The following is an 18885-nucleotide window of genomic DNA, read 5'->3' on the forward strand; positions in this document are numbered from 1 at the left end:
CAGTTTTGTTTTTGCTGAGGAAAGGTCATTTAATTTGTTGAATTTATACAGAATATAGATAACCAATAATATTGTTGTATCAGGTATCTATTCCCCCGAATGGCCAATTAAATATGTCTTTACCGATAGCAGCAGTATGACTTGTAAAATGCGAGCATTGGCAAAAACAGGGACACACGCACATTTACACATCAGCAATAGCTGTCTATATTTGCTCCATCAGAAATACCAATTAAATTGAATGCAAATTAATTAAAGGTTGTTGTGTTGTGACAATGAATTGCTATATTGAAAATGAAAGTTAAAGTTTGACAAAACTGAAATAAGCTAATTATTTTATCGAATATATCCAAATGTATGTGTCCTCAAAATATACTTGAGGAATTTTGAATTTGAGGTTCTAGACGAAGCACTGTGTTTTTGTAGGCATGAAGGCAATAGCTCTGAGCAGGTAAAGAGCAGAGGGGAGGTATTCGGCAGGGGATTGTAGGGAACTTAATTGGGTTACAGAGCAATGAGAAAAAGGTGTTAGGCAAGTACCGGTAATAAAAAGTAATGTTCGACAAAACTTTGTACCATCAAATGCTGAGATAGGATGACGTTTAATCATCCAATCCAATTCGATATTTGGAGCTTCAAGCTCTGTTACAATTGATGTTAGACTTGAAAACTTCATAGGTTATTTATTCATAAGGAAACCTAATATTATTAAACACCACCTGTTTTCCATTTTTTTTGTGAAACATTCTGACTTCATTCTCTGTACATGTTTTATAACTTAGATAGCCTTACTTTTACTCCCAATTACTCCCAAGCATAGTGAGTTACGCACAATGGCCAGTTCAAGCAATTAACTAAGTGGACTATGAGTTTCACTGGCATGAATGTATTTTTCCCTGAGCACACTGAGACTTCCTAGTAGGACTATGCTAAAATTTACTTTGGAAGGTTCTTGTTGATATACATGACATTTCTTTGCTACATTACTTGTATGACTTGGCTAGAGAAGACTTGACGTTAAAACAATTGTTTTCAACTTTATTCCCTAATCTTGCCTGTTTATACTTTGTTTTGTCATTTTGCTTGTGGTTTCTCTTCTCCTAGCCCTCCTGAAAGTACAGACTCCCCAATCGGCTCCCCAGACCCTCAGAGGCAGGAGTGGTATGCCCAGTACTTCTCCTTCTGATGGACACAACATGAACATTCAGCATGTCAAACCAAACGGCAAAAATAAAAAAAAGAGAAAATAAATAGGAAAAAAGTGGATAAATATCAGTATTTATTGTCATTTTGTATTTGTTAGTTATTTTTGGGGTAAAGGGTGCGGCGGAGAGGGGTCGATTCACTTTAAATTCAGCCAATTGTAACAGATAGTTCAAGCATTTCAAGATTTGAAATCGTATATATCTGTCCAATAGACTAATTGATGTCATACTTTTTCCATCTATTTTTTCAATGATTACCCATGACCCTTCATGTCCCCCTGAAGTCCCACTGGATTGAAGTCTACCTGGCTCATTAAGTGTGTAATCACTCGGTCATACTTTATTTGTTTTATTTATGTGTATTATGCATCAAGGTCCTCTAAATTGTTACGTGAAACAACAGGATTATGTTTATTTGCCAACTGCTTGAACTTAGAAACAAATGTCAATTTCTATGCTGCTAAATATGAATACATTATACATATATATATAGATATAGATACATATATAGATATATATCTATATATATGACTCAAAATGATGGTACGTTTCATGCTTGATTAGCCATCCCTTTGTTTTGATGCTTAGTGGACACAAGCTATGATTTTAGGATGGCGCCATCAAGACACGTTTGTTACAGACACATCAAGATTTTGGTAGAACATTGAAAAACTGTTTGTATCGTCATCTGTCTCAACACAGATATGATGTCTCAATGATTTTAAAAACAAAAATAGGATATTTTATATTTATATTATAATGTGTATGCTTAACTAATAAATTATTGTGAAATGAAGCGGTGTTGTCTGTTTTGTACAATGCTTTACCTCCTGGACTGCCAGTTGGGGGAAGGTTGGTATGAGGTAGAGGTGAGGTAATATGATGCATTTTATTCGATTTGTCTGGGCCCAGCTTTAGCATCTTGTCCATTATGGCGTATGTCTCATGTCCAGCCTAGTCTAGAGCAAAAACACTTATACGCATGGACATATGGAGGGATAACAATTTGCATTATGCAACAATATCAACCTATAATGACGTTATGAAGGAGGTGTATACATTGTGTGATTATTATTATGTATATTAAAAGGTTCGTGATAATAAGGCTATCAAGAAGAGCGGGGAAGCGTAATCATAATTCATATAATTACTGAGGATTTATCTTCAGTTCCTGATCAGACCTCCTGTCCACTAGACGGCGGAACGCACTTTACCTTTTAGAACTACCCCAATAAACGACGAAGAAGAACCTTCAGCTTTTACCCGCGGACGGAGTTCGGAGTTTGATGTTGTCATTGCGTAGCGATGGTTTAACCAGAATGAATACTCAGAATATGACCAGCTATCTCTGTCCTGCTCGCCAATACTAATGAATGATACGTTACTCAGCATAAGGTAACAACAAGTTAAACCTAGGGTTAAAGTTTATAGTTGTTCGATTATCTCGAGAGGCTGTACGTTATATTACACAATAAGGCATGTAACATACCGTTAACGTTAACCTCAAACCAACCAGGTGGTGATTAGTAAACAATTACCGTTATCGTTAGTTAATGTCATATTACCCTTTAACGCCCTGATGTGTCGAGCTGCTTTATTTTACGTTAAATATAAAGCAAACCCATAACAACAGAACACTCTTATAGACTGACCAGCTACCAGTCCACTTAGTTTCTTGTGTTCATCTGTGGTAATCTGATTATACATATACATACCCGTTGCGTTGCTGTCATATGGTGATATCAGGGAAGTAGAGAGTTAAACATGTTCGTGAAACTCTCGTGCAATCCAGTCATGTGCGCTTAATGTACACCAAATGTATGATTTTTGGAAGTACCAAAGTATGTTCTCTAAAGTACAGTATTGCTAGGTTTCAGTGTGCTTTCTGTAGATCCTCTCTCTCTCTCTCTCTCTCTCTCTCTCTCTCTCTCTCTCTCTCTCTCTCTCTCTCTCTCTCTCTCTCTCTCTCTCTCTCTCTCTCTCTCTCTCTAAATCGGCAAAACAAAATGATCATTGCTAGTTCGCTCATTGTCATTCTCACCGTCGATTGGAGGAGGCGAGCAGTTAGTTGTTGTACAGAAGGAAAGGAGCAGTGTGTGGATTTGGAGCAGCTGAGCTGCTGCAGCTCTTGTGTTGACGGTCTGGGCTGATCACAACCCAACAGAATTCATATACAGCATAACCAATTACATTTGTTATAGGCCATATGGCCAAACCATTAGTGCATAAATATCTAAATCTTTAAATGACTGAGCCATTGCTTACTTCCAGTGTAACACTGCTTTGAAGTTTATCAAATCAGCTGTCATCTTCAGACGGCTGCTTTCCTTTACATCTAACATCTCCACGAGGGCAAAGTGTACGAGCAATACAACAACAATGACTGTTTTCTATTTCAGAAGGTAAAATGGCCCACACATCTTCAAGCATGTCGATTAATCCAAATCAGAAGGATTTGATTGGCCAGATGTTTGAGGCTTATGTAACGGAGCATCACTCTGATGACATACTGAATATTGTCACAGAGGCCTGTGAAGACACTCATCACCCGATTGTTATCAATGCAATGACACTGTTTGAGGCCAACATGGAGGTATGTGAAAATGCTTTTTGCTTTTCATCACTGATTTATTGTTTATAATAGCTACAGTTAACATACAAATGCTCAGAATGTGTCACCTACTGTTTTATTTACATTTATGCAAACTTGGATAGGTTCAGTCCGATTAAGGGCAAAATCTCATCAATAGCAGACAGATGTTATTGGATGACGTATGATGACTATTGACTGTTGTAGTATATGTCTTTAGTATTAGAGACACAACAGGACTTGGAGTTGCCAATAAATTGTAGTCATAATCATATGGTAAAACTGTTATTGATGAATGAATCATAACATTTATTTCATTTCTTATTTTAAATCCGACATATTATGCATATCAATATGTCAACATGTAGGGTCATGTTAAATTACAATAGTATTATGATTCTGTGGACGACAGGTTGGGGATTATTTCAATGCCTACCCCACTGAGGTCCTTGCTGTATTTGACGAGGCACTACAGCGGACAGCAGTGGCGGTCACACAAAAGGCTTTGAATACAGGAGGTGGAGGAAAAAATCAGCTGAAATACCACTTTCATGCCCGCATCACAGGTTAGACAGTCCTCAGTTCACCCAATAATGTTTTGTGGATCCTAAATAATGTAACGTTTTTCTATTTTTTCCTTTTTATTAGTTCTACTTAATTTTTTATTGGTCCTACCTCATTATGTTTGCTGTGTGCAATAACTTAGTTATTCATTTTCAAACAATTATTTGACGCCTCCTTGGATTCTTTGTCCTGTGATTCTTCTCTGCTCCATTTGATTGAGAAACCAAATAAAATGCCTTGGGTTTTCCTACAAAGCATTTCAGGACAGAAATAGATTGAAAACTATAAACATTGAAATAGCTTTTCCTAGTTGGCGAGCCATGAAGGAAGCCAAAAACTATTTTTGTGCCACCTTAAGCGACTAAGGCTACCACAAAATACTTGCAATTATGGGAGCAAATCGGAGGCTGCATATTTCATCTTTTATAAAAACATTCACAGTGCATTCTCAAGGTTGTTTTGAAAGTATTAATTTTTCTCAAGACAAGGTTGATGAGGGGCTATGTAAAAAATAAATTTAAAAAGTACTTAACTGTTGAATTTTGTAAATAGTCCCTTGAGCAGGATGGGTTCTATATCCCAATGTGTTCCACTACATGTTCTGTTCCTTAAACAAGTATAGGTCTCCCAGTGTGTCCAGAGCTGACCAGAGACACCATCCCACGGTCAAGAGATGCAGGACACTTTCTGTCTGTCAATGGAACTGTAATACGCACCAGCATAACCAAGGTAACGTCCTAGTTGATACTGTTCATTCGTTTTTAATTGATAAATATATGAACCTGTGCTCCTGCTGTGACCTTCACAGCAGGAGCACTTATGGCAGACGCTGGAATAGGAATTCATGTTTAATAAGGGGTTTAGGTAAGAAGTTAAGTTACATTTTGGTACCAATCCTATAAATATTTTCGGACAACCTTTAAACTAAAATGATCAGTTAGAATTTAGTTTCGACTATATGGTCAGCATCAGCACGTATTTCTGGTATTCTTCATAAGTTATTCCTCAATGAACCACTTTAGCTAAATTCCATGCAAATTAGTGTCTTGTGCCTGGCTAGTTTGCCAGTTGCTCAGGCCTAGGCCAGTAAACATTCATTCAGCTGGAAATGTCAGCAGAAAGACAAACACACCTATGCTTTAAAGTTCATTCATGTCTCTTTTATTGACCTAATGCCATCTCATCATGTAGGTGCTGGAGTACGAGAGGGACTATATGTGTACCAAGTGTCGTCAGGTCTTCACCGTGAACGCTGACTTCGACCAGTTCTACACTTTCGTTCCACCCACGGCCTGTCCCAATTTGGAGGGCTGTAAGTCCTTCAAGTTCGCTTGTCTTTCCAAAGGGTCCGAGCCGTCTGCCTGCAAGGACTTCCAGGAGATCAAAATTCAGGAACAGGTAACCTTGGCTTGTCAACAACTGATATCTGGCATATGTGACGCATAACCATGCCTGTCTTCTAGGTACACTATCAGACAGAAGGTGGACTGCAACATGTTTCCTGTCAAGCCTCTTACTAAACTTTACGATACAATGTGACTAGCCTGCCCTGCCCTGGAATACCCTCATGAAACTTGATGTATTCGAGTTTCTTATTTTAGTAATCTAATTACACATGTTCTTATAGTTGTTATTATTCTAGATTAACTATAGGGTTACTATCTTAAAAATGAACCATTGCGTTTAGGCTGACCTGGACTTCTTTCACTATTTAAATTGCTTTACATACTGATCTGAACATTCTCTTTAATGCTCCTCCCACCTTTCGCCCCAGGTTCAAAGGCTCTCCGTGGGCAGTATTCCACGTTCAATGGTGGTTGTATTGGAAGATGACTTGGTGGACATCTGCAAATCTGGTAACATTTTTTATAACAATTTTCCTCAATATTTGAGATTTCATGAAAACAAAAACTAAGTAAATGATGATTATCAGTCTGGCCCTCGCTAAACAGCAATTGATTGCTACACATGGGCCTATGCTCTCTTCGATCTCGCCGAAAGCACTTGGGCGCCACCATGCTTTTGAAGGTCTGCACTTCCCGCTCGTCATGCCCTAACGCCCCCCCTCTCAAAAAGCTGACTGTTCTTAAAGACAAAGACAGAACAAACAAAAGCCTGGAAGAGGCTTTCAACAGGCTTGAGGGCAGACTGCTCTGCAGAGAGAACTCTCTGTGAACTTGCCAGATCAGGATGGTCTCATAAAGCTATAAGGATGCATTACTCATGCAAGACATTATGTTTTTTTTGTTTTTTTAAATCTTCAGTTTTTCATTTGATATCCTCAGTAACTGTATTGACTGTAAATATGTAGTTAACAAGCATGACAACACGTATATGTCTCTCATTGCACAGGAGATGATGTGACGGTGTATGGGGTGGTGTGCCAGCGCTGGAAGCCGTTTCACAATGACACCATCTGTGAAGTGGAACTGGTTCTCAAGGCCAACAACATAGAGGTCAACAACCAGCAGACTACTGCAACTCTAATGATGGAGGACATCCAGAAGGAATTCAAGGCCTTCTGGGAAAGCTGCACAGATGATCCCATAGCTGGTATGATATATACCGTATGTATCGGAATGGATCGGTATTGGACCTTTTTTATGTTTTAACGGAATGGACAGTTTTTTGTAGACCCAAGATAAATTTTTCAAAATTGTCTATGTAAATCAGCCATGATATTTGTTAATCTCACCTGGTCTCGCAGAGTATGTGTGTTCTGAAAAGGGGCAGTTGGTGAGTCATTATCATCCATTCTATGCCTAACGAGTGTTTGGCTGCTCCTATAGCTGTATCTTTGTTTTGTCCAAAACAAGTAAGTGCATTCAATTTGCCCTGGCTTGGCCGTTCACCCCAATAGTGCCCATAAACTAACAAATCCACAGTTGCATTGGACATGCTCTTTGGGGAAAAGGTAAAGTTTATGTTTGGTTTGCGGTACAGTATGTACATTCATCATAGGATGCATTTCAATCCGTTAAAAAACTCCCCCTCCTACACTTGACCTGGCGACTTATTGAAATGCTGCTCTGCACCAAATCATCTCTGAATAATTGGTGCAGAGCATATAACGCAGCCACCATCTCGGCTAAGATAAGCATGTGCAGTGGCATGTAAACACAGTATGAAAACATGTGGATTTGTTAGTTTGTGGGCACTATTAGAGAAAACGACCAAGCCTGGGCAGTTTGTTTTCGCTGCCTTGTGTTGGACCAAACAAAGATACATCTGTGGGAGAGGCTAAACCTTCGTAATAATAAACTGTATGTCAATAGCCAAATGCTCTGTTTCGGAATGAGTCTGCACTGTGAGGTTTGTGTTGGACAAAGATCAAGGCAGGTTTACATCTTAGAAAATGTTAACAATAAACCCAGGGATTCAGTATGCATGACTTTAAGTTTAGTTTGGAAGCTACAATGCATGTTCTGTGTATAAACGTATAGAATTGTAACATTTAACACACATATTAATCACTTTGACTGTAGCCGTTTTGGTTGCATGAAATGTGAACGGTCCCAAGGCCGGTACTATTTCCATCACCACTAACATGGCGTTTAGTCTTTTGGGTGTCACTGTATTTTATTTTAGATGAAGGTTTAGACTAGTTTTATTCCTAAATGATTTCAATGATTTAATAATGCCTTGTCCCCCAATCATAATGCCTATTTATGTGTTTTGAAACGTTTCTTTACTATCTTTTATGCCCAGGTAGGAACCAGATATTGCTCAGCCTGTGTCCACAGATCTTTGGCATGTACGTGGTCAAACTGGCAGTGGCTCTGATCCTGGCAGGGGGGGTTCAGAGAATAGATCCTAATGGAACCAAGGTCAGAGGTAAGCCTTTATTTCTTTGGCTTTTGGCACAACAGAAAAACACTGTAAAAAGGAAACAATAACAGAATGTTTCATTTTCTTAATGAAACTTAATTTCTCCTAATGAAACTTTCTCAATTAAGTAGTACATATGGTCTAGATGTATAATTCATGATTATGGTTTACAATTGGAGATTGAGACATGTTTTAATGTGTTGAGGCTAGCATGCTAGCTTGTGTTGCCAAATCAAGTCATTTTGCCATTGCATCTCAGCCAGCCATTTTGTCTGAGAGAAGGGTGGATCAGTGTATTGTCTGATTAACGTACAATTATTTTGATATTTGTCCTACTCAGGTGAGTCCCATATGCTGCTGGTCGGGGACCCTGGCACTGGGAAGTCTCAGTTCCTGAAGTACGCAGCTAAGATCACACCCCGCTCGGTTCTCACTGCTGGAATAGGATCCACCAACGCAGGCATGTTGCAACAAACTGTTCCCTGCATCTGTCTGTATGCATTTCTGTTGATTTTACGTACTTGTTTGTTTCCATTCACACAAAAAGCACACAGAAAACAATTTAAACAGCCTGTAGGTTTATATTTTAATAATGATGCATTTATATCATGATTTTCAAGGCAAGTTTTAAGGGGCTTAACATATTGAGTGTGTTTTAAGGGGGTATCGCACCTCATCCTGTGCCAGTGTGTTGCCCCCAACTGGTCGAAGCACAGCTGCGTGTGGGACATCACAATGGGCTGGTGTATAAATTACACCAATGCCAATTATAAGCTCAATTTACAATTTGGTCTATATTCCTGTGTCTTCATCTACGGTCATCAACTCTGGGGAGTAGTGACGTAGTAGAGAATAAGGTTGAGGATAGAAGTGGTCCAAATGAGATTTCTCAGCAGGGAATCCGGGATCACTCACGGGGATAGGATGAGGATCTCTCTTTGATCCGGAGGGAGCTCAGTGTTCCGGGAACGCCCAACTGTGAGTAGGCCCCGAGCTGACCCAGGACACGCTGGAGGGATTACATCGCCCAGCTGGCCTGGGAACGCCCGGGAAAACCACAGGATGAGCTGAAGATATTCACCAGGGAAAGGGATAGGCTGCCCTACTACCTTCATGAACCTTACTTGGAGAATTTGGACAGATGATGATGGATAGAATAAATAGATCTTTGTGCGAAAATATTGGGCGCATTATCATTGAACATGTCGCAAGCCATAGGTTAATAAATTTGTAAGTGATGATAAGATGAACACTCTTTTCCCCTTGTATTGGGTTATGATGTGTGTGTTGTGAATATGCTTTTTTTAATATATATATGTATACACACACAGTGTTTCCCTGGCCCCAGCACTGTATGGTTAAGGCCGCCTTAACAACAATATGGCCCCGCCTTGACTACCATAAAGATAAATAATGCATTGGTTATACTGTCGCAACAATAGTCGTGCCATAATGCTTTTTGAATGGAATTGAAACGGCATGTAGGTATCCCTGTCTGAAGTTAGAATTAGTCATACAGCTGTGTTGTATTATAATAATGTGTGTTTTCATGATCTGAAATCACTCTTGGCCATTGTCTCTGACCAACACACAGGATTGTCAACACTGACTTGACATTTTTTCTTTTTCTTTTTGTCTGTTTATATTTCAGCATTGAACTGTTTTTCTCCCCTCCCATTTCGCCCCACCCCACCCCAGGCCTGACCGTAGCAGCAGTGAAGGACGGAGGGGAGTGGCATCTGGAGGCGGGCGCCCTGGTCCTGTCGGACGGCGGCCTGTGCTGCATCGACGAGTTCAACAGCATCAAGGAGCACGATCGCACCAGCATACATGAGGCCATGGAGCAGCAGACCATCAGCGTGGCCAAGGCTGGGTAGGGCACACGCACCGTTCAGCCAGTGGGTCACGCAGTGTGTCCACATCCATGTACATTGGCAATGTAAAAAAAAAACATCCATGTGTTTATTTAGGTTTAAGACGGCAAAGGCTGCTAGACAATGCTAACACTGTGATGAGACCCACCCAATCCCTCTGTCCGGTCTCATCAGTATGGTGTGCAAGCTGAACACGCGCAGCACCATCCTGGCGGCCACCAACCCCAAGGGCCAGTACAACCCCAAGGAGCCGCTGTCGGTCAACGTGGCCCTGGCCAGTCCTCTGCTCAGCCGCTTTGACCTGGTGCTGGTGCTGCTGGACACCAAGAACCCCGAGTGGGACCGCACCATCTCCTCCTTCGTGTTGGAGGAGAAAGGTGGACAGCATTTGATTTGACTTAAAAGGCTTACGTAGGAATTTGTATTTATATATACTATTTTCCAGAAGGGAGTAGAGGTGTCCGGAGACATCCCTGCAGAAGGAAATTATGATTTTGTTAGATTGTTAGATTAGATTCACTTTGCTTATCTTATAACTGCCTGAATGATTCTCTTAGATTTAAAATGACCATAACATTATGTTGATACTTTTCAAACGTCTGAACACTAATTAGTAAAATAACAAATTAAGGTCATAGATTTAGATTTGAATCAATGCGTTATCACCGGATCAACTCATATGTTGATGCCTTTTTTCCTCCGTTGATCAATCCCGTTCCTCAGGGGTGCCCACCGAGTCCTCCACCCTGTGGCCCATGGAGAAGATGAAGGCTTATTTCTGTGTAATAAAACACCTTCAACCACAAGTCTCTGAGGAGGCCAACACCATCCTGGCCCGCTACTACCAGCTCCAGAGGCAGAGCAACAGCCGCAACGCAGCCCGCACCACCATACGCATGCTGGAGAGCCTCAGCAGGCTGGCAGAGGGTACGTATGAGCCACCAGGAACTGGCTGTGTCTAACCAGGGTCAGCTCTGGAGCCGTACGACGGCCACGGATGCTGTCCTCAATCAGATATATTTCTCTTTACAAATATTGTTGAATGAGGAAGAAAACGTTTATTATTAATGTTCATGTGTACCCCACCAGCCCACGCCAAGCTGATGTTCAGAGAGCAGGTCACCATAGAGGATGCTGTCGTGGCCGTCTCTGTCATGGAGTGCTCAATGCAAGTAAGTGAAGTCTGGACACCAAACAACAACCAGGGGTCATACTGTGATCAGATATTTGATAACATTTAACTTTACCTTCGCATTGAGCTTTTTGATGTGAAAATAGGTATCCATACACATGGACTTTGGTTATGCTTCACATGACTATTCTTCCTGGTGCAGAGGTGTCTGTGTAGCAGAGGCCCGGCCCCAGCAGATGGCGCTGTTAGGCTAAGATCACATTGAACGCGGTTAAAGGTCCCTGTCACCCTAATCCAAATAGGGAAATGTACATAAATTCAAAGTTGATGTTGAAAGTCATCCGTAAAAATAAAGAAGATACTTACTATACATTACTAAAATATGCTATATTCGCTCATCAGAGCTTTCCCCAGGATTGACAAAGCTGGACCTATGTTAACATCAAACCTCTCTTAAGGGAGGGGCTCTGTTAGGGGATGCAAATGTCTTGCATACGTCGTTCCCTGAAGACCCCGGTCAGCAGTATCAAGTTCAGTGTCAGATGGTGCTGGAAGGACTGGGGCTGCCTGAGCTCCTCAAACAGGAGATGGACAGATTCAGCCGGTCAGTGTTCATTTGTATTTACAAAGGTTTCCATGTTTACAAAGGCTTTCTGGTGGTTGATAAAAGAAAGATAAAGACCTTGCCATCAATGGCATTAAGGAATGAATGACTTCTTAAGAGTTTAAGGTCATCAATACTGTTGGATATCCTTCTCTCTCATGCACATGTAAGTGACGATGATGGTATGGTGCTGCTTATGCAACACCTTTGCAGCCGTTAAATTTTTAGCCGCACAGCTCTGCCTTTTTGTTAAACGCTTGGTTCCCATTGATAAGAATTACAAAATAGCCGGTCCTATTTGATAAAATGTGTTCGGTGTGAGGGTATGTAGCAGTTTTCAGGAAATGCAAAAATCATCTCTTCTTGTTAAATTGCACAAATGTCTATCTAGATGGGACTCAAAGGATCTTGGATACCAACTGACCCAGCCTGATGCAGTGCTGTGTTTTATATTCTCTAGGTTGATGAGTGCTACTGCAAAACCGGGTTCCTTTGCTCCAGAGGGACAGAATGAGAACATCAACACAACGCACTTTCCATCAGGAAAGAAGCATAAGGAAAAAAACACTGACCAAGGTTTCAACGATATCACAGAGAACGGTCTGGACTGGTTCCAGTCCCTGAACGCTGACCAATCGTCACCTTCGCCAAAAAAGTCACCAATCATGACCTCAACACAACAGCAGCAGCAGCACAACAAAAACAGACCAGCGGCTAGCTGGACTTTTACTGTGGCAGCACAAAGCCAACTTGAGAACAGCAATCAACATGAGCAGTCACCCTGCGGACCTAGCTCCTCGTCAACAAGAAACGATGTGTCTCTGTCGAATAGGTCCCGCTGTGCAACAACACAAGCCACCTCAAGAGAGTGCGCAGGCAAAGAGAGAGAGGGACCTGGCTTCAACTCTAAAACTCCCACTGAAAGAAGAGGCCAGACGGGGGGAGAGATGGGGGCGGAGAAATCAGTGGTTCAAAGAGTCTCCAAGAAACTGCGAAATAAACGCCTGAAGGACTTAGAGGGGAGCAGTGGGAAGGTCATTGAAGAGAGAAGAAGGACCGTGGTGGAAAACCACACCAGGAAATGTGATGTGACAGATTCAGAGAAGATGCTCCCCTCTAACGTTCTATTTGATTCAGAAACAGGCAGCACTGTTGGGTCGGTTGGAAAAAAGGCAAAAGAATTAATGCAGGAAACTGGTGTTTCTGGCAATACAGGGATACAAGACCGCATCGGGCCAATAAATAAGAAGGCGGCTGGATCCAAACAAAAAGATACACCTGGAGTGGAGGTTGGGACTGAACACAAAAGTGTAATCGATGGAAATCTGCGCTCCAAGTTCTCTGGCTTCACGTTCAATCCCAAAGCGAAGATGAGGCCATTGAGCAATAATCTTCAAACTGAGGTTAGCTCCAGCTTGAACACAGTGAACCGAATGCAACGTGACCCAAATCCTCCTCAACTCAACACTAATGCCCAGCAAGTTCACCACAGCAATGACCAAGTAGACGGAGCTGGCTCGCCTGCACCCCTGACAGTGGAGACACGGGGAATTCCACTAGAGGGAGGGGGCCGTACTGCAAGGAAAGATACAGCTGGAATTAGCAGTGAGAGTGAGACACGACATCAAAGAATAGTAGCTGGTACTGAGACTAATTTAGATCATTCAAATGACACTTTATCTCTTATACCAGCAAATCATCATGTTTCTAATCCAGTTTCTGCACAAAAATCCGAGAGGCTTTCATCCACTGTGGCATCCACTACACTGTCGAAGCTCACAAGTTTCTCTTTCTGCTCTAGAGAGCCAACGCCTACAACATTAGGCTCCACTGACATGCAGAAGACGGCTACCTCTATTCAAGCAACTGATAAACAGTCAAAGTTATATACCCTGATTAAAGAAAGTGCAGTCAGGACAGCTGGGGTAACTATTAATACAGAACTGCAAAACAAAAAGGTTAACCTGGCTGAGAATCCTATTAATGTCAAAAGTGGTGTCAGGCTGATGGCTAACATTGTTGCAGAGACCACTGCCCCTTCTGTTCCCTCAAAGAAGAGGAAATGTTTTGAGTTGGGCCCATCCCCCAGTCAAGCTGGCCCCAGTACCAGGTGCAATGTCTCTAGCCTGTCGCTATTTAGTTCTGTGGACTTCAATGATCATGATCTAGATTTTGACTGGGACCAAGAAAGTGGGAAGTCGTAATAAACCTCAAAGAAAGCCTTTGAGCTATATGGAGTTAAATCTCAGGTTGTGCTATCAGAAAATATGATAGCACCATTGTCCCTATTTATGAACAACGGGACAAGTTATGCTCCCGGGAAAGATTTTCACAAGTTTTATTTGCAGTTGCTTAACACTGCTTAACGGCTAAACAGGGCCGTGAGTTGTTTGTATGCACCATTGTTAAAGTATGAGCCCTCCATTGGAAATCAGGACAGTTGCAAAAGCAGGCTTGTGATTTTTCACACTGACTTCTCCATGAATGGAGTATTTGCTTGGATGCATTGTAATCCCTGTACATGCATTTCTTTTGTATTTTCATAAGACTGTAATAAGTGCCTAAAACGCTAATGCTTATCCCAGTCAAGAGGGATCATGTTTTTTATATCGGTAACCCAAGCTGTTAATGTTCCTTAACTGCAAATAAAAGCGGATCCCTATAAATAATACAGTGTTATTGATTATAAGCTTTGGTGTCCGTTAGAAGCACAGCACAAATAGCAAGGTGCACAATGACATCATGCAATTGAGTCGTGTTGATTTCCTGTCTCAAACCAGAGCGGTTTTGTCTGTCTTGGGGACCCCGAGTTAAATACACAAAGACAAAGTAGGGCATTTACTTTGATTTGTACTTGCCAACTCCTTGGCATTTGAAAGGCCAACCAACCAAAACACAATTCCCTTGCATGCAGCTTTTTTCATGTAAATGAAATGTTTTCAAATTAACACACTCACCTACAGCATTTAATGTGATGTTTGACAGCAACAGATTGTGCTTGTTTCCTTTGAAACTAAATACCTTTCAATCTTCAGCCAGTAGCTCACTTCCTCAGACACGCAATATGCAAAAAACACTTTACAGACTCTAAATTACTTAAGAATTGCATGTTTGTGCGCTGGTTCTGTGTGCAGTATATGTGAATGTATTCTCTCTCTCTATATATATATATTATGTATTCTTGTATGCAGGTTAAAAAACTGCAATGACGTGCTGTTTTTTTGTAACAAGATTGTCAAGCAACACCCATGTTTGGTGTGCAATAATTGAGCGGGTTGCGGCCATAGAGTTCCTGTCATCAGTTAGCAGTTCAACCTGACAGACACTTCCTACTTCGACTTCTGCATTGCTATTCCGTTGCGCATATGAAGAAAAACAAGAGTAAGTTTACATTTATTTGGTCTATATTTACAATGTGCCATCAGATTGTGTTTTTTTACATTCCATATTTACATTGGAACCGTTCTACCAAATGTGTGTTTAAAAATTTGATGTTATATGTCTCTATTTTGGTCAGCCTTGGCCTTCTAACATTGAGGGAGGCATTCAATTCAGTTGTCTACTCAAATACCAGGAAGCAGCTCCTCATCCATTTCACTATTGATTGAGCTGATTTAGTAAATGTCCATGTTAAACCATGTTAACATTGATCAAAAGCATGGTGGGAAATGAGAAAGGAAGAGCTTCTGATGACAGTAGAACATTTTATTAAAGTTCTCTTGAGGAAGGCAGAAGTACTCATCCGTTTATGCATGCAAGTGCACATCTGTCGTTTTTTTTATGCATTCAATGGCTTTGAAAAGATTTCTTAGAACATGAAACTGAAAAAGACAATTATCCAGAAATCATTGGTCAGCCTATACATATACATTAAGGAGTTACAACATACGCTGCAGAATATCTTGGTTTACAATTCAAATATTGTCCAAAGATTTCAGTATCTTCAGGAGGTCTGATGCTTTCTGCTCTAATGATAAGGTCTACAAAGTCCTTAATCTAGTTCTCTTTATTAAACATATTGGTGCATATATTCCAGTTCACTGCAATTATAATGTCCCTGTAATAAAACATTAGTAAAAAGCAAAAGCCTACAAGTACCTATCTCAAATAAATGTATGTATCATACAAATACAATAACCTATGAGTATACATAAAATGGGTTAGTAGGATTAAGAATATTCCATTCACATAATTCCAGAGGGCAAAGATTAAGAAGATGAGACATGAGTGGGACTTCTATTTAAATATGAACATTTTCATTGATGGCACCTCAATGGTGTAAACCTTTCAGTACACTTATTTTGATGTTAAAAGGCCAAAAAAAAAATCAGGAATACTATTATTTTGCGTCTCAAAATAAATGACTAATATTCATAACTTTGTAAACCCTAATTTTGATTCGATATGCAACAGTCTTTTAAAAAGTATATTTTAACCATGGTAAGGTATATTCAAGAGTGGAAAACGTCAGTGAGGCAGGAGCTTTGAAGCCGATGTCTGTTTGTTTTACGTGGGCTTGACTGCTGTTTTTTATGATTATTATACATAATGTGGTGTGTTTGTATGTGAACGGATGGTTTCCTGGCATAGACGCAGGAAGTGTGTGTGTGTGTGTGTGTGGGGGGGGGGGGGGGGGGGACCCTGTGCTCTGAGCTGATAAAACAAAACTGATTCAACATACCAAAATCTTTTCTGTGCTCATCCACACCCTATTATGGTTGGCAAAACTTCACGCAGACCAGTGGAAATCTGTCAATCTGTTGAAACTATAAACAACTTTAAATTAACTTTTCTTTCAATTCTGAGCCATAACTTTTCTCTAAGGATATTCCAAATGCTAGAAGCATTTATTTTCTTTTATTACTTAATATGTAAAAGTCATAGCCAAATAACTATATTGCAAGGTAATGACACATTTTTTGGTCAGTTTATAATATGATTGTCATTGTCAATGGTGCCTAGGAAAAGGAGGTTTGGATAAATGGAGGCCTAGACAGGTGGCTGTCTAGGCCTCAGGTGGCTCCAGACTAGAGCTCAACAAAGAGGCTAAGAGCTCTACAGTAATGTTATCCATTTCCTGGCACCATTACAAGCATTAGCTGTTGCTCGTATCTTTTGTTATTTATTTGATTTTTGCCCATAACACTGGTTAGGCATTGAGGTACATTTGTGTTATTATTACCAAAGGTACAACCACAAATTGAAACATTAAAAGCATCGATATTTTCTTTAGATTAGATATAGCCTACGTAAACTTTTTCCAACTCTTTAAGTTTCAAGATTTGACGTAGGCCTATTCATGTGTCATACAATTGCAGGTTAACGTTAAAATACAACAGCGAAATCCTGGCGCATGCAAGGCGATGCTCTGTCACTCAGATCACCTTCAGCCTCTTCACCAGGATGAGTGCAGTCAGTGTCCTCTATCTTGCAGCACCAATGTGTGCAGTGTGCCAGTAAAGTATCTGGGCAGCTTGTACAGTCAGACCATGGACTCACCAGCGGTGAACTCCCTCAGTGTAGGGGCCGGGCCTCGTGTGGGAGCCTCCGCTATGCAGAGAAGGGGCGGGGCCTGGACTCATTTTAACGACTTCAGCTCCTCGCGAGCAATGCGGTGTCAACGTTCTCGCTATTCTGCCTCTTTTCGCCTCGGTTATTCTGGGCTCTTTAGCGGCTCAACGCTATCGTATATGTGTCGCTAGGAACTTGTGTGATAATATTTTGAAAGAGGGAATCGTATTTCGGGATAAAAAAAAAAACTGCGTGTTTTTATGATGAAATCACGTCGACCCATTGAGGTATTTTGCCCATCTTTGTCAGACCTCGTCTTGGCGTCGTTTTCTTCTCGTTAGCTGCTCGTTCGGGCCGCCGTCTACAGCTACAGAGAGAGCTAGCTGCTGCTGCTATAATGTGGGGTAGGAGTGACTTTGAAGATGGATATGAATCTTATAAAACAGGTGAGCCTCCTCCGTACCGTAAGTAAACCAAAGAGGACGTTTCTACAAGTATAGCGCGGTACATAACGGGGATAATTAGCGGTGACCAGAAGGGCTTATGCTAAGCTAGCGCTGTCCATCATACTGCTTTATTGGGAGGCGCAAATGGATAACGTTACCAACTTCACTGGAAACTGTCACTGACAGTGTTCATTTATCGGAGGGTATGACGAATATGTGTTCATCCTTCGCACCAATTGACGAGGACACACGAAGGCCCTGTTGCCAGAGTCATGAATATAAATCAAATGCTTTTGTTTCCATCGACGCGTGAACAGTGTCCTGTTAAAGGCGATGCGGACGAGGCGTTTGTCCAAATCTGTGTCACTGTTGATTTGTCAACACAACATTCTTATAATAAATGTATCTTCCTACTAAAAACATAATTTGTAAGCAATTAAATTATTGGGCACCATGCAAGATTTTCCTTTCAGCAGTCATGCTAATGTCAACTGCATTCTAACTACATTGGGATGTGTGGGGCCCTTTCTGTTATCTGATAGGCTAAAGAGAATTGACATAACCATCATCATTGATGTATCCTCTGTATATCTACAAGGGCAAACACACGTACAACCTCAGATAGAGGCCGGATATAAAACCATTAGGGGTAATACGGGGAATGCACAATTTCCTGAACGTTTGAAAGTGATTCTGCTGCCTAATCTTTCTTCATAGCAAAATACAGCTGAATTCCATTTGGTTTTCATTACTTGAACAAGAGGCATTGTAACTGCAAATTGCAGAAAAAGTGTGAGACTTAATTTGAATCCAGCAACCAATCCCATACTTCACAGTAGACTGGGACCATTATTTTGAAGTCATTACAATATAATTGTGATATATTTCTCATAATTTAGCAGACAATCTTAATTCATCTAAGTTTCAGCTATGATAGCAGATTCAGCAATGCCCTATTTCAGTCTTGTATTGACTATTATACAATAATATAGTGGTGGTGAGGGTAAGGATGCTCCACGGCTGGTTTACAATGAACATACAAATTCAGAGTACTGAATAAAGTCTCTGTGATACAGACACTTTAGAGCAAATGTGTCATGTTCTTATCCTCTTATCCTCCTCCTCACCCAT

The 18885-nt window shown here is 40.8% G+C and overlaps 3 protein-coding genes across 7 annotated transcripts in view; all 3 read left to right on the forward strand.

Annotated features, from left to right (window-relative positions):
• Positions 1–2001, forward strand: part of fam184ab (family with sequence similarity 184 member Ab) — a 45582-nt gene extending 43581 nt beyond the window's left edge. For all 4 annotated transcript variants that reach the window (XM_030345763.1, XM_030345764.1, XM_030345765.1 and 1 more), the window contains one exon: positions 1105–2001. In XM_030345763.1, the coding sequence (XP_030201623.1) occupies positions 1105–1186 (82 nt within the window). In that variant the 3' untranslated portion in view covers positions 1187–2001. The remainder of the gene's footprint in view (positions 1–1104) is intronic.
• Positions 2002–2455: 454 nt separating this feature from the next.
• mcm9 (minichromosome maintenance 9 homologous recombination repair factor) lies at positions 2456–14467 on the forward strand. The gene is made up of 15 exons (XM_030344593.1): positions 2456–2600; positions 3605–3798; positions 4208–4361; positions 4982–5088; positions 5551–5757; positions 6134–6215; positions 6712–6912; positions 8068–8193; positions 8528–8647; positions 9886–10060; positions 10236–10438; positions 10785–10988; positions 11151–11233; positions 11652–11797; positions 12258–14467. Exons 2-15 carry the CDS (start codon positions 3613–3615, stop codon positions 13999–14001), a joined length of 3738 nt encoding a protein of 1245 aa, XP_030200453.1. The 5' UTR covers positions 2456–2600; positions 3605–3612; the 3' UTR covers positions 14002–14467.
• A 301-nt stretch (positions 14468–14768) lies between these two features.
• The window catches only part of cep85l (centrosomal protein 85L), a 30025-nt gene continuing 25908 nt past the window's right edge, over positions 14769–18885 (forward strand). The window contains exon 1 of one of the 2 annotated variants that reach the window (XM_030344595.1): positions 14769–15178. In XM_030344595.1, the coding sequence (XP_030200455.1) occupies positions 15163–15178 (16 nt within the window). In that variant the 5' untranslated portion in view covers positions 14769–15162. Of the gene's footprint in view, positions 15179–17174; positions 17755–18885 lie in introns of those variants that run through there. The other variant, XM_030344594.1, reaches the window with a different exon arrangement.

Source organism: Gadus morhua, chromosome 21 (genome assembly GCF_902167405.1).
Source record: "Gadus morhua chromosome 21, gadMor3.0, whole genome shotgun sequence".
Lineage (NCBI taxonomy): Eukaryota > Metazoa > Chordata > Actinopteri > Gadiformes > Gadidae > Gadus > Gadus morhua.

Excerpts from the sequence above, each read along its gene's own strand:
- mcm9 (XM_030344593.1), top strand. The coding sequence starts at position 3,613 with ATGGCCCACACATCTTCAAGCATGTCGATTAATCCAAATCAGAAGGAT. Across the intron at positions 6,216-6,711 it reads GGTGGACATCTGCAAATCTG|GAGATGATGTGACGGTGTAT; the intron begins GTAACATTTTTT and ends CTCATTGCACAG. Across the intron at positions 8,648-9,885 it reads AATAGGATCCACCAACGCAG|GCCTGACCGTAGCAGCAGTG; the intron begins GCATGTTGCAAC and ends ACCCCACCCCAG.